At 40.3% G+C, this 14,465-nt stretch overlaps 1 protein-coding gene across 1 annotated transcript in view; it reads right to left on the bottom strand.

Moving 5' to 3' along the window:
- Positions 1–14,465, bottom strand: part of F13A1 (coagulation factor XIII A chain) — a 194,183-nt gene that overhangs the window by 5,200 nt on the left and 174,518 nt on the right. Inside the window, exon 14 of the mRNA XM_006141237.3 lies at positions 8,476–8,612. Within this exon, the coding sequence (XP_006141299.2) occupies positions 8,476–8,612 (137 nt within the window). The remainder of the gene's footprint in view (positions 1–8,475; positions 8,613–14,465) is intronic.

Genomic DNA, 14,465 nt, shown 5'->3' with positions numbered 1-14,465 from the left:
ACAAAAAAGAAAAACCCTTTCCAAAAAAAAAAAAAAACCTTATTGAATGGTTACGCATTCCATAAACTGAAGTCAGGACACTACTACTCAAAATCAGACTCTTGAACATACTCACTCTGTAATTTTAGGCAATTTATTGACCTTTCCTAAGCCTCAACTTTCTCATCTGTAAAATGAAAAACATGTAACGCAGAGCTCACCTCATAGCACTGAGAATTAAATGAAGATAATTAAATGAAATATGTGAGAATTAAGTGAAATACCCAAAGCAAAAAGCCTAGGATAAGGTTTTGTAGGTAGTGGACATTCAGGAACTATTAGCTGTTGCCATTTTAGTTGTACTAGTCTCTTTATTTGATTGTTTATGTGATGACAAAGGACTGGTTCACCATCTCCAAAGCCCATTAGATGAATTTATTGTGTGACAAAATGACACCAAATCAGCATCTTATGGTGACTTTTAGGCAAAAGCAATCCTTGGGTTGCAGTCCAAAGTTTAGGCTGAGTAGAAAGTGAAGGGCACATTACCAATGTGGCTGGTTTAGTTGGAAGCTATAAATGAGAAGAACTGAGGCCTCAAAGCAAAATCTGTGACATTAGTGAGTTCGCTAAAGTTTTGTGCCAAACTCATTGCCCCCAGTGGAGTCTGAATTTGCAGAATGACTGGGATTCCCACCATGCAAATGTGGCTGAGTTTCAAGGAAAGAGTTCTTTGAGCACACAAGAGACCAAGGGTTCTCAGTTCTCCTGGGAAAACTTGTACTCAGATGAATGGAAAAGTATAGAATAATAGTTGAAGGAGGGAAAGGGAGTTAGCAGTGCAAGAGTGGCTCAAAGGGAGGTGCTGTGTTGTGTTTCTAATCTACCCAAGAAGGCATTTTTATCCTCTAGTTATAGCTAAAGAAAAATGTCAAAGACATCAAGTGACTTCTACATTTCTATACATCAGGTCGTATAACTGGTAAATGGCTGAGCCAGGCAAGAATTCCCCTGTTCCCCCCAGCATCCAGAGCATAAGCGCTCATGAAGGGAGCTGGGCTGCTAGAACGACTGGGGTCTGAGAAGATCACAGTACACTACACACAGAAGCACAATGGGGGACCTGAAAAGAAGGCTGGTCTCCAAGAAGAGGAGATTATTGTGTACAAGAAGCCTGTAGTTAAATTCATAGATCCCTAAGAGAGGGCCCAAGGGCTCAGGTAAGGCATTTCCCATTAAACACCACACAGGGACCTGGCAGGAGGCAGCAAAGGAGCTGGGTGAGATGCTGAGCTCTGGATTGGCATGGCTGTGGGAGGGACTGTAAGGAAGAACTATCAAGAAGTCAAGAGTGGCCTAAGGACTCTAGCTACATGAACTCTCATTGACCCTTGAGAGTCAGGGGTCATGCAGCATCATTTTAAGTAGAGCTAAAATGAAGGGAGAAATATAAAACCATATTTATACTTGACCTATTCTCTGTAAAGTCAGAACACTTAAATTTTCTCCAGGGTCAGTAAAACAACATATAGTTGAGCCGGCTCTGGGGTGTATGCCTCCTGAGATAAAAAGTGCCCAAACGTAAGAAATTCAGACACTGATAATAAATCCCTTCTTCTCTCATATCTGCAGCCGGTGAATTGGAAAAGGCATCTGCAGCCTTGGGAGTTTTCTCTATGGGGCAGCTCCAGGCATTAATTTGACACTGATAATCTCAAATGTCTAAATCAATTTAGTATTTACTAATGCTTTATAAAATCTGTATTCTTTATAAATGGGGCCATATAAATTATTTTTTAAATAATTATTTATTTAATTTTATATCTTCTTAAATTTGACCAGAGAGACACAGAGAGAGCGAGAAGAAGAGTGAGAAAGCAAACCACCATTTACTGGACTCAAACTATTGTCAGCCATGTTGGAGGCCAGGGTCTTAACCAACACATGGCACCTGCTGGCCCATATATAAATTATTTTAATCAGTTATATAAAAGCCAAGTCATGGAAAAGATTCACATGTGTGTATAATGTGCATGTATGTTGTTTTCAAACTTGGTAAATTGATTTTATAACTCAAGGTTTAAAGAATATTGATCATGCCATTGTTTTCCACATCTGTAAAAGGTGGGCACTATGAAATATAGAGTGAGGAGATGGGAGTGTGAATTAACATTTGTATTGTACTTAGAACCATAACAAGACATGACAAGTACCAAGAAATGTTAGAAATGTGTTATTATTATTATTATTATTATTATTATCACTAGCACCTTAGTGATTATTGTTTGCTCGGCCTGAACTCTGCAAAATAATTTGAGAAAGTTCTTTCTGCCTCTATGCAGGGAGACAATTCTCTGTCCTTGATTTACAGTGATCAATTCAATATAGATAGAAATTTGAGATATTTATTTTCCAACTGTTGTGCTATTTTTACCTAGACCCATTCATATTCTCTTTCCTGGTTTCAAGAGTGATCAATCAGAAGCACTTTGTGAAACAGTTATCCTGCTTAAGGATCTGTCCTGGGATTATGTAATATAGGTAACTATCTCAAACAGAAAGGCTGAACTTTACTTCATCACTTGTTCTTTCTCATAAGACCATCTGCATAATGATGTGTCTATATGAAAATATTCATATAAGAAGATCATACATGCATGTCAGGTAGGAGACAGAAAAAGAGAAAGAAAATCATTTGCCCATTTTGGTAAGTAAAGTAATGTTGGAATAATTCTATTTCCTGGGCATGGATGTTGTGATAAATGATTTTCAGTAATGTGCTGAGCCATCAGGATATGCTGGTCATTTATCATCTTGAATGCATGCAGGCAAATGGGATTATTATTACAATAAACTGCAACTATCTCTGGTTTGTCTTCTGTGTGTCTAGCTCTCAGCTTCTGTCCTACTTGAGAAACTTAAAGTTTAAACCCAAATCACAAACTCGGGGAATTTCACTAAACTTGATCATTTTTGAAAAGAGAAAAATAAATCTGGAAGATGAATTATTTGATGGTCTGGAAGTGCCAAGTATATAAATTTTTTTTTTTGAGAGAGATTTTCACTGTAGGGCGCATGCGCTCGCCACACAGACAGAGAGAGACATAGAGACAGAAAGCGAGAAATCACCCCCCAGGGGGGATGGTCACGCCGCAATCCCTTCTCCTCCATTCTCCTCTCGGGATCTTGGGCACGCACGCACACGCGCCCGGCGTGAGTTTTAAGCCACCGGGTCCGGGACACGAACCGCGGTCGACTACGTGGGAGTCCAGCGACATAGCCATGACGCTAACTGCTGGTTCCCCCAAGTATATAAATTTAAAGCAGTCTGTGAGAGCACAACCTCTGAGCATTGCATACAGGAGGAAGGTCATAGGGAAGGGCAGGAAGGTAAGCCATGTTGGATATTCTCTCCCTGACGAGGAGTGAAATGTGGTGCCCCTTCTTTGTTCCTAGCTCCAATTCTCTGTTCAACAGCTCTCACCTTCCAGGTCCTCTGTTTTGAATTAAAAAATCCCTGCCTTGGAGTTACCACATCTGGGAGGGATGTGGGTTAACAGGTGTTGGGGGTGATTCGCTGACTTTCTTCTTTTTTTTTGGTAGAAGTTTTTGCCCTAGAGCACACATGCTTGCTAGTAAGAGACAGACATAGAGAGAGTGAGAAATCACCTCCCAGGGGCATGGCCAACACATAATCCCTTCTCAATTCTCCTCTTGTGATCTGGGGCACACATGCACATGTGCCTGGGTGTTTCAAGCCACTGGGTCCAGGACTCAAACTATGGTCAACCATGCAAGAGTCCAGTGATGTAACCACTATACCATCTGCTGGCCCCGAAGCCCTGACTAAGATTTGTGTCCTTGGAAGAGATGCAGTCTTGGGAACCAGCAGTTAGCGTAGTGGCTATGTCGCTGGACTCCCACGTAGTCGACCGCGGTTCACGTCCCGGACCCGGTGACTTAAAACTCATGCCGGGGGGGTAGGGAACCAGCAGTTAGCATAATGACTATGTCGCTGGACTCCCATGTAGTCGACCGCAGTTTGCATCCCGGACCTAGTTGCTTAAAATTCATGCCGGGCGCGTGTGCGTGTGTGCCCAGGATCCCGAGAGGAGAATGGAGGAGAAGGGATTGTGGCGTGACCATCCCCCCTGGGGGGTGATTTCTCGCTTTCTGTCTCTATGTCTCTCTCTGTCTGTCTGGTGAACGCACGTGCCCTATAGTTAAAATCTCTCAAAAAAAAAAAAAAAAAAAAGGAAGAGATGCAGTCTTGTAGAAGATTATGATTCTATGGAATTGTATGTTTTAGGGGGTTCAAGTTGGTAAATGCATTTGGCACTCCTAGATCAGATCTTGGCAACACAGGGTACAGAGGAGTGGTTTTTGCCTTCTTAGTGCCCCCCCTTTTTTTGAACAAAAAAATACTTATTAGTTTTTTTACTTTTTGCTGTAGGGCATGTGTGTCCCCAGAGAGAGACAGAGAGGGAGAAAGAGAGATATCACTCCCTTGGGGGATGATTGGCCATATCACAATCCCTTCTCTGTTCTTTAGGGATTTGGGGCACACATGCACATGTGCCCAGTGTGATTTTTAAGCCACCACGTTTGGGACTCAAACCACAGAGAACACTATGTTCTATCCAGCACCTTAACGTCCATGCCACCTGCTGGCTCCTAATTTAATTTGTTTTTATTATGTTTAAGCATTGTACATCTTTACAGTGTACAAAATATTTTTTCCAGCATGTATACAGTGAGCATTGGTCAAGTCAAAGTTATTGCAATATATATTACCATAGCAGATAACATATCTTTAAAAATAATCATTTATTTTAATTTATTATTGTTATTATTATTATTCAATTTGACCAGAGAGAGAAAGAGAAAGGGAGAGTGAGAAAGCAAGCCACCAGGTCTGGGACCCGAACCAGGGTTGGCCATGTTGGAGTACAACACCTTAAGCACTGTGCCACCTGTTGACCCAACAGATCACTTTTCATTTTTTTGTCTGTTAAATGTTTTTTTCTTTTCCCACCACCCATTACTTACCACTCCTCTTCTGTCTCTAGTACCTACAGTTGCCCTCACTGCTATTATATGTTCCAATCCCTTGGTTTCTGCTGTAGAGTGTAGATATTACATATATATTGAGCAGAGACATACCATGCCTTTCTTTCATAGTCTGACTTGCTTTGCTCAGCATTAAATCTTCCATATTTGTCCACTTTGTATCAAATATCAAGGCCTCATTGTTTTTTTTATGCTTGAACAGTATGTCATAGTACATATATTCTATATTGTTTTAAATCCACTCATCTGTTCTTGGACATTTGGGTTGATTCCATGTCTTAGCAATTGTGTATAATGCTGCAATACATGTGGATGCTGGGTATCTACCCAAAGGATGGGAAAATAGTCAGAGGAGTGTTTCCAATGATCTGACCACATAAAAGTGAGTGCTGACTGGCTCAGGTCTTTGTTGTGAAGATGTACACTAGAGACAGGGGTAAACAGAGAAAGTGATCCTTGCTCCAAAGCCCCAAGTCCAGCCCAACAATAAATGTTGTCCATGTCATGTTTGTCCCAATATTTGACCATCTGTAAGAGAGAACCTTTCCCTATCTGGAATAGATACCACCCTGGATCTGTGTTCCCATGAGAGATTGAAGACTGTTACAGACTGAATGTTTGTATCCTTTGATAAAATGTACTTGTTGAAGCCTTAACTTCCAATAGGATTTGGAGATGGTGCTTTGGAGAAGTAATTAGATTAGATGAAGTCATGAGGGTTGGCCCTTATGATGGGATTAGTTTCTTTAGAAGAAGATACCAGAAAGTTTGCCCTCTCTTTTTCTGCCATATAAGGATGTAGTGAGAAGATGGGATCTGCAAGCAAGGAAGAGAGTCCTCACCAGGAGACAAATTAGCTGGCACCTTGATCTTGGACTTAGTAGGCTCTAGAACTGTGAGAAATAAATATCTGTGGTGAAGCTACCCTATGGTATTTGTGTTACAGCTGCTCACATGGATTAGGACAGAAGACCTAGCTTTCTGTTTACTTCTGCCATAGACCTAACTGTCTGTAGTAATTACCAACAATACCATAAGCTAAGAAGAGGGCAGGACAATTGCTTTGTGTCCATGTAGGGACTAGCCTCATTCTTCTTTCCCTGAGTCACCTCACCTTGCCCTATCTCGATGATCCCTGGGATCCCTATGCCTCTCAAATGTGGGTTATTGTATTGTACCAGGGTTCATTTTTCCTAAGACATGTCTTTCTTCATACCCTAGTCTTGCTCAAAATGGGATTTTGGGGACAGCCAAGGCAAAAAGGTAACAGGAGGTTCTGGTACCGTCAATCTATAATACTGCTTGAGAAGGAAAATTTGGATGCATAGGGGGGCTATTTGGAAGGGGAAATGTGTTTCACTTTGCCTGAGTGATTCTTGCATCTGATTTGAGTGGGAAGGTGCGAGAACGGGTGAGGGAGACTGTCATTTCTGACGAAAATGGGGTTATCATTGCTAACCTCTCCCTCTATCTGGGGTTGATCTCTAATTTAATTTCTTTTTCCCCACAACTTTCTTATTAGCACAGGAGGGTCGTTATGTTTTGTGCTTTCAGTTTTTGAAAAGCACTCAAATGATTTTCTCTGTTGTTTATTACATCTGCAGTAAGGTCTCTCTTAAAGAATGGGATGCAGAAGCTGCAAGTAGCATAATTTAAAAGAAATGCAGACTGCTCTTAGTGAACAATAAAAAGGTCCTCAAAAGGGTGAGTGAGGGCTTGCACTTGCCCCACAGATTCCCCAGAGTGGAAGAGCTTCCATAAAGGGGGTTGGGAAAATTCCCAATATATCTGATTATAAGACAGTCTCCAAATTCTCTCACCTCCCTTTCTATGTCTTAGAAGGTCACCCCACAGGAAATGTGCTAGATTGATTGATGCTGACAGGGACTTATTTGTGGTAGAAATGAAAGTAATAAACCTCAAAGATTGGTATCCATTCTGGGTGTCACACTTTAAGAGGAATGCTGACAAATTGAAGTGTGTGGGAGAGGGAGGGAGCTGAAACCACATTAAAGGCAGGAGAGATGAAGTCAGGGCAGGTATTTGGCCCCAAGTAGTGAAGATTCAGGGAAGATGAGACAGCTATTTGCAAACATTTTGCAAGCCATCAGATGGAAGAGAGATGGACCTTATTTTGTGTCAGTACATATGACAGAAATAGGATCATTTGTAGGATCAAAAGGTAGAAAAACATATTTCTTACACTTAGATCTACCTGCTCATGGAATGGGCTGTCTTGCTAAGTGATATATTTTCATCAGAAGTCACAGAACCTGAGAACGTAGGGTACAATATCAAGGTACTGTGTATGAGGAAGCTGAGTTTCACTCATATTATTACAGAGCCTATGGTGGTCTTTGGCCCCCTGAATGTGGAACTTAGTTTAGAACACTTTAGACCCAATTGAAAAAACAATGGTGGGAAGCAATAGTTCTAGATAGTGACTATGTTGGTAAAACCTGTGAAGTAGAGATTGAAGAAAAGGACTCATGCTATAGAATACTTCTCAACCATGAGAAACAATAAGACCCTGTCATTTGATTCAAAGTGGATGAACATAGAAGACTTAATGCTAAGCAAAGTGAGCCGGACTTTGAAAGTCACACACTGTATATCCCTGCTCAATATGTACCAAATACCTGCATTTTGTTAGCAGACATGGAAAGATCTGAAGCTGATTGTAAAGAGGATAAATGTAGATACTAGAGACTGTAAGGGAAGGGAGTGAATGGTAGAGGTGGGTGGAAGAGGTAAAGAGAAGAAACATTAAACAGACAAAAAAAATGTAAAGTTCTTTGTTGAAAATGACATATATGGAAATATCCTTGACTTGATTGTCATGTACTACAAGCATACTTAGAAAAATCATACTGTGCATTATAAAGTTGTGCAATGATTGGAATGTAAATTTAAAAATTACTGTCAAATATATATATTTTTTTACAGAAAGAAAGACCCATGAAAAGAGGCATCTTGCAGCCTAATATCTGACATTAGGAACCCAATAAATATTAGTAGAACTGAAACATGAAGAGGTAGTATGGCAAAACGATGAAAACTTGGATTCTAAGACTTACCACCCTGAGTCTAAATCTTGGCTCTACTCGCATAAACTATAGAATATGGGGGTCAACCAGTCCACTTCTCAAAGTCTCAAATTCCTCAATGTAGAGAGAGATAATAATCATAACCTCATTAGGGTAGTTTTAAGTATTAAATGATGGAAGTGCTGATCAAGCCAACCTTGTTTTTACTCCATGGCTCAGAGAAATGGTAAATAAGGAAGTAATGGCTTCCAAAATATTTTCTTTAGGGATTACATGCATATTTGGAAAAGACCGAGAGAGAGAGAGAGAGAGAAAGAGAGAGAGAGAGAAACTCCCCTCTCCTCCCCCATTATCTTCCAGGTTCCCCCACAGCACTTACTTGAACATCTTCCTTTTTGATCTTATCACTCCAGGACCCTCCAGGTATAGCCAGACATTTTGCAAAGTTTCTTTTAAAGGATTGGTGAACTCAACTGTCACAACCATGTCAGAACCAACTATTTGAGCACCACGAACCTAAGAAACAAGTTGAGAGAGAATGCAGCATATTAGCAACAAGTAAAACTTCTTTCTGTTCACCTGTCTTCTTAACTATTTTCACTTTTTACTAAAGTTTCACAGTATATTTTAGTTTGTTTTTCTTCTTTTTGGCAATAGAACCACCGTGATGGGGAGAGCTTATTGCTTTGACTGGGTCTCTCCCAGTCAAAGCAATAAAATACTTTAGAGACAAAGATGGAAAATTACTAATTAAAATTGCATTATTTTCCTCATTATAAAACCAGCCTAATTAAGGCTAGGTTAATAGCCATGGCCACTGGCTACTCTCCATCAGCAGCAGGAGGAAATGCCTTTGGTGTAGCAATGGATGTCCATGATGAGGACAGCCAAGTTAATCGTTTCTGGACAGGGCTCAAATTTCCTATTAGGACATTTTTGCCAGGGAATTCCATCTTTGTTGTGGATCCTGTTCTACACAATGTAGAGTTAAAAAGCATCTCTGGTCTCTACCCACCAGGTGCCAAGAGCACTCCCCACTTTAATCAGGCCAACCAAAAGTGTCACTAGAAGTTGCCAAATATCCCTTAGGAAGAAAATTTCCCTCTCCCTTGAAAACCACTGGTGTAGACAAAATTGGAGTAGGGAAAAGGCTGGGGATGGGTGGAGATACGAGAGGAAGGACTCTTTCAGGTTGGAGTATATTTCCTTGCAGTTAAGAAAAAAATCAGTAATTCCTTTCTGACATTTGTCTTCTGTACTGAGAATTTAACAGACTCTCAAGCCAAACTAAATATAGAAACCTGCCCGATGTCTAACATCACTGTTTTCTGTTTGAAAAAAAAAATATTTTAAAAGGTTTTGCTGTGTGGCATGTACACTCACTGGAGAGATTGTGAGAGACAGTGAGAGAGAAAGTGAGAAATTATCTCCTGGAGGGGTATAGCTATGCTGCAATCCATTCTCCTCCATTCTTCTCTTGGGATTTTGGGCACTCATGTATGCACATCTGGCATGAGTTTCAAGCCATTGGGTTTGGGACTCAAACCACAGTCAACCATTTAGGAGTCCAGTGCCTTAATCATCATGCCACCTGCTGACTCCGTTGCTTGGAAAATTTAAGTGGAGATGTCTCCTCTCCTCCCAATTATTTTGAAGAAAATGGAGACCACATATAGTGTTTTTGTGTTATGTGATGACCAAGTGATGCTTCCCCCTATGGCATCTATGAAATGTTGAGAACAATCGGTCTTTGGGGAGAAAACGTCTGTTTGCATTGAATTCTTTTAGGAGTCTGCATAGCTCCCTTTTCTTTATTGCTATAAAAATAATTCCATATCAGCATAGTTGTGTTTCTGATTTTCTTGCTTTCATAAAACTTTAAATAAAGGGAGCCTTTAGGCAATCTGGAGAAGGTTAGATCAAGAAGAAACTTTTATGTGTATTCACTTTGGAGAAGACGAGCCATTACTTGGACCAGAGAAAAGAATAAAGCATATGCCATACTCAGGGGTATCCAATGCTTTTTCAAACATTTTATGGCCTTGATTTTGTCAATATTCCATGGAAATACCTCTTTGAAGAATAGATCAGTAGATTGGTAATATAATGCTTCCCAAGTTAAATACCACTCACCAATGCTGAGTTCTTGACATTTGCGCTTCGTGATAATGAGCAGCTACTCTTCTGATTTTTGGTAAATGGAAATATTACCAACACACACACACACACACACACACACACACACACACACACACACACACACACACACACACACACACACACACACACACACACACACACACTTTTATATAAGCTTTATGGATGAAAAAAGTTTTTTTTTTATTTTTTATTTTAGGAAATTACAAATTATCTTCCACTGAGTACATGCTGAATGTAGTTACACATTTTGTAACTCTAGTCAAAACTGAAATAAAAGAAAATTTTGAGAAAGAGTAAGAATGAATTAAATTGGCAACTTGATTCACGTGACTTACTAGTTCACCTAATAGCCCTTATGCAAGTACTTTCACTCATGGATTGAATCAACTACTTTCAATCACAGATTCTATGTTTACTGGAAATTAAGTTTTTTCCTTCCTACCCAGATATTGGTCATGGCTGATAATAACCAATTGCTTATTTGTAAATGTTGTTCCCTAGCACCCGCAATACTCCTGCTTCTAGTGAATGCTTGGATTAGCATTTACTAAATAATGCTAATAACTGTGCTCTGGCCAGGCAGTGCTTTAAGTCTGTGCTGTCCACTATGGTTGTCTCCAGTCATGTGTGGTTATTTGAAGTTAAATGGATTCAAACGAACTAAAATACAAAAATTTAGTCCCACAGTTATATTAGCCACATCTCAGAGTATCAAAAGCCACATATGACAAATGGGTACCATATTAAATAGCACAGATTTAGAGTCAACCCAGAGAGTGATGTCAGTAAGATGGTGGAGTAGATCATCCACTCACACCCCCGCAACAATAAGAATTCTGCACCAATCTCCATACAAATCTTTTCGAAAGAGATGTCAGATTCAGGTAGGAACCCTGGTGGAGCCCAGGACCAAGGAGGGTCATTTTGAGAGTGCAGATTGCACTAGTTGGCAGACTTACACATGGTGCTTCCAAGTTCAAGCCTGGAAATAGACCCATTTTTTGAAGGACTTGGTTATAGCTCTGTTTGGCCTTAAGCCTGCAACCAAACACATCTGCCAAAGGATCAGGAGGAATCATGTGCCCTAGGTCTCCAGCCTTAGAGGCTCTTCTGCCCACCAACATTGGTCTTGGCAGAGGACACAGAAGTTATCAGCACCCTTCAGTTGTGGCACCAGCACAATGCTGCTTGGAAAAGGAACTGAAGGAAATGGGCCCATCTAAACCACCAGGATAGGCTTGCCAGTTACCTTTTCACAGCAGACCCCAATGGGCCCCTCCCTACCATGGCCCTAGAATGATCATACCTGTTCAGGGCACTCCCGATAGAAGTGCTTGAACAGGAATGCTGGCCTCTCTTCCACAGCAATTCTGAAAAGGACCTTGAATGTTGTTACCAGCATCTCCTTTCAACTATGGATTCGGAGGAATCCTGATTGCATAGGGAATGGCTAGGAGTCTTGACTGCTGGTGCCACCAGGTTAGTTTTGCCAACATGGGTCCCACAAAAGACTCTGAATTAGCCCTGAAGCTTGATTTCAACCCTTCCAAGCTGTGGTTTCAGAGTAGTTCTATCCAACCAGAGTCCTGCCAAAAGAGTTTCCGTGGCAGGATTCCCAACCTCTGTCCCTCCGAATATCCTCAAATGGCCCTGGATCGCAATCTTAGTCTTTCTCATCTGTGAACAGAGAGCAGTTACGGGAACCCCAAAGGAGACATGTCTAGTAATGCCTCTGTGGACTGATACTCTGACCTCAGTCACAGTGTCGATCTCAGAACATTTCCCTGTAAAGACATGAAGGCTGGAATAAATACCAGTTCCCTAATATGCCAACACTGGCACGTGACCAATCAAGAACAGTCATGGAAGCGGGACCAAGAAGAACATTTGGGGAAACACGATGCTGCTACCAAACGAACAAATAAGGTACCAGTAATAGACTTTTTAAAAATGAAGACAGATGATCTGCCTGAAAAATAATTCAAAACAGCTATTATAAAGGTTACCCAGCAGGGACAAGCAAATGGTGTAATGGTTACATTGCTGGACTCTCACATAGTCAACCATGGTTTGAGTCCTGGACCTGATGGCTTAAAATTCATGCCAGGTGCATGTGAGTGCATGCCCAAAGTCCCAAGAGGAGAATGGAGTAGAAGATACTGCAGTGTGGCCATCCTCTCTGGGGGGTGATTTCTCACTTTCTGTCATTCTGTCTCCCTCTCTCTCTCTCTCTGGAGAGTGTGTATATGCCCTATAGAAAAAAACTCTCTCATTTTTTTTTAAAAGAATACCCAGCAAATGTAAAATACAGAGAAACAGTTCATTAATTTAGCAGAGTCAGTGAGTTTTAAGATAGGCTATTTGAAAATATATATTGAAGGAGAAAAAGAAAAAAAAAAGAACTAAGAAAGCTCACAGAATTTATGAGACATCAAAAGAGCGTAATTTGGATCACTGGAGTTCAAGTGCGAGTAGAGAAAAACAGAAATATAAAGCACATTTAATAAAATAATAGCAGAAAATGTGGAGAAAGATAAATGTAGGAAGGTTAAAAGTCATCAGAAGATATGAGGCTGGCAGATGATGTGGTTAAGGGCACTGGACTCCCACATGACCGACTGTGGTTCAAGTCCCAGACCTGGTGGCTTGCTTTCTCACTTTCCCTCTCTCTCTCTCTCTCTGGTCAAATTAAAATAAATAAATACATAAAGTTAAATAAAATAATTCTTAAAAAAAAGATTCAATCCAAATAAGACTATTCCAGACACATTATAATTAAACTATCAAAAGTCAAAGACAGGGCCAGCCCCATGGCCAGGTGGTTAAGAGAGTTGAATCCTACATAGCTAGCTATGGTTTGAATCCTGGCATCAATGGCAATGAACATGCTAGGCACATGTACATGCATGCCCAATATCCAGACAGAATGAAGCCATGGGGAGAAAGGGCTGCAGTATGATCAAGTTCCATTGAGAGTGTACTTTTACCCTCGCTTTGTCTCTGTTTCTCTCTGGCAAGCACACACATCCTCAGGCAAGTGCACATGCCCTCTGGCAAATGCAGGGGGAAATAAGTAAAAGATAAAGAAAGGATCCTAAAGGCAGAAAGAGAAACAAAAGAAAATAACAAAAGGGAGTTCTGATATACCCAGTAGCAGACTTCTCAGCAGAAACAGCACATGCCAGGAGGGAATGGGATTATATATTCATAGTGCTGAAGGGAATAGCTGCCAATGGAGAATACTATACCCAGCAAACCTGTCTTTTGGAAATGTAGAAAAGGTAGGTATTTTTCTAGGCAATCAAAAGCTGAGTGAGTTTATCACTAACAGACTTATCTTACAAGAAATACTAGATAGAAGCCAAAGGAAAAGAATGCTAATTAATAACACAAAAGTATATCTGAAAGAATACAGCTCACTAGTAAAAATAAGCATAGAGTCAAATTCAGAATACTATTGTAATCACGTATGTAAGTCATATATGGCATTAGTTGGAAGATTGAAAGACAAATCAATTAAGAATGATAGCTACAATAATTTGTTCAAGGACACATAATACAAAAAGATGTAAATCATGACATCCAAAAGAGTGTCAGAATAGAGATTTTTTTGTTTGTTTTTCTTTCAATCAAAGTTATTGGTTTAAAATAACCTGTTAGAGGACCAGCAATAGGTGTAATGGCTATGTCACTGGACTCCCATGTAGTCGACTGCGGTTTGAGTCCCAGACCCAGGGCTTAAATTCACACCGGGCTCATGTGCTTGCATGCCCAAGGTCCTAAGAGGAAAATGGAGGAGAACGGATTGTGGCATGGCCATCCCCCCAGGGGGGTGATTTCTTGCTTCCTGTCTCTCTGTGTCTCTGTCTGTTTGGCTGTCTTTCTGGTGATTGCACATGCCCTACAGCAAAAACCTCTCCAAAATAAAAATTAAAGCAGAAAATAACCTGTTAGAAGATGTTTGTGTAAACTTTGTGGTAACCACAGAGCAAAAACTGTGGTAGATACACACAAAAAAAATTAAAAACGAACAATTAAAATACATTACCAGAGAAAAATTACTTAACAAAGGGGAGCAAAGGAAGAAAGTAAATATAAAATGACTAGAAAAAAATGAACAAAAGATTACCTTGGATATAAATAGACTAAACTCTTCAATTAAATGTCATATCGTGACTGAATAGATTAAAAAAACATAAGGCCAAACTA

Source organism: Tupaia chinensis, unplaced genomic scaffold (genome assembly GCF_000334495.1).
Source record: "Tupaia chinensis unplaced genomic scaffold, TupChi_1.0 Scaffold000048_1, whole genome shotgun sequence".
Lineage (NCBI taxonomy): Eukaryota > Metazoa > Chordata > Mammalia > Scandentia > Tupaiidae > Tupaia > Tupaia belangeri.
This window is presented reverse-complemented; position numbering and strand designations above follow the sequence as displayed.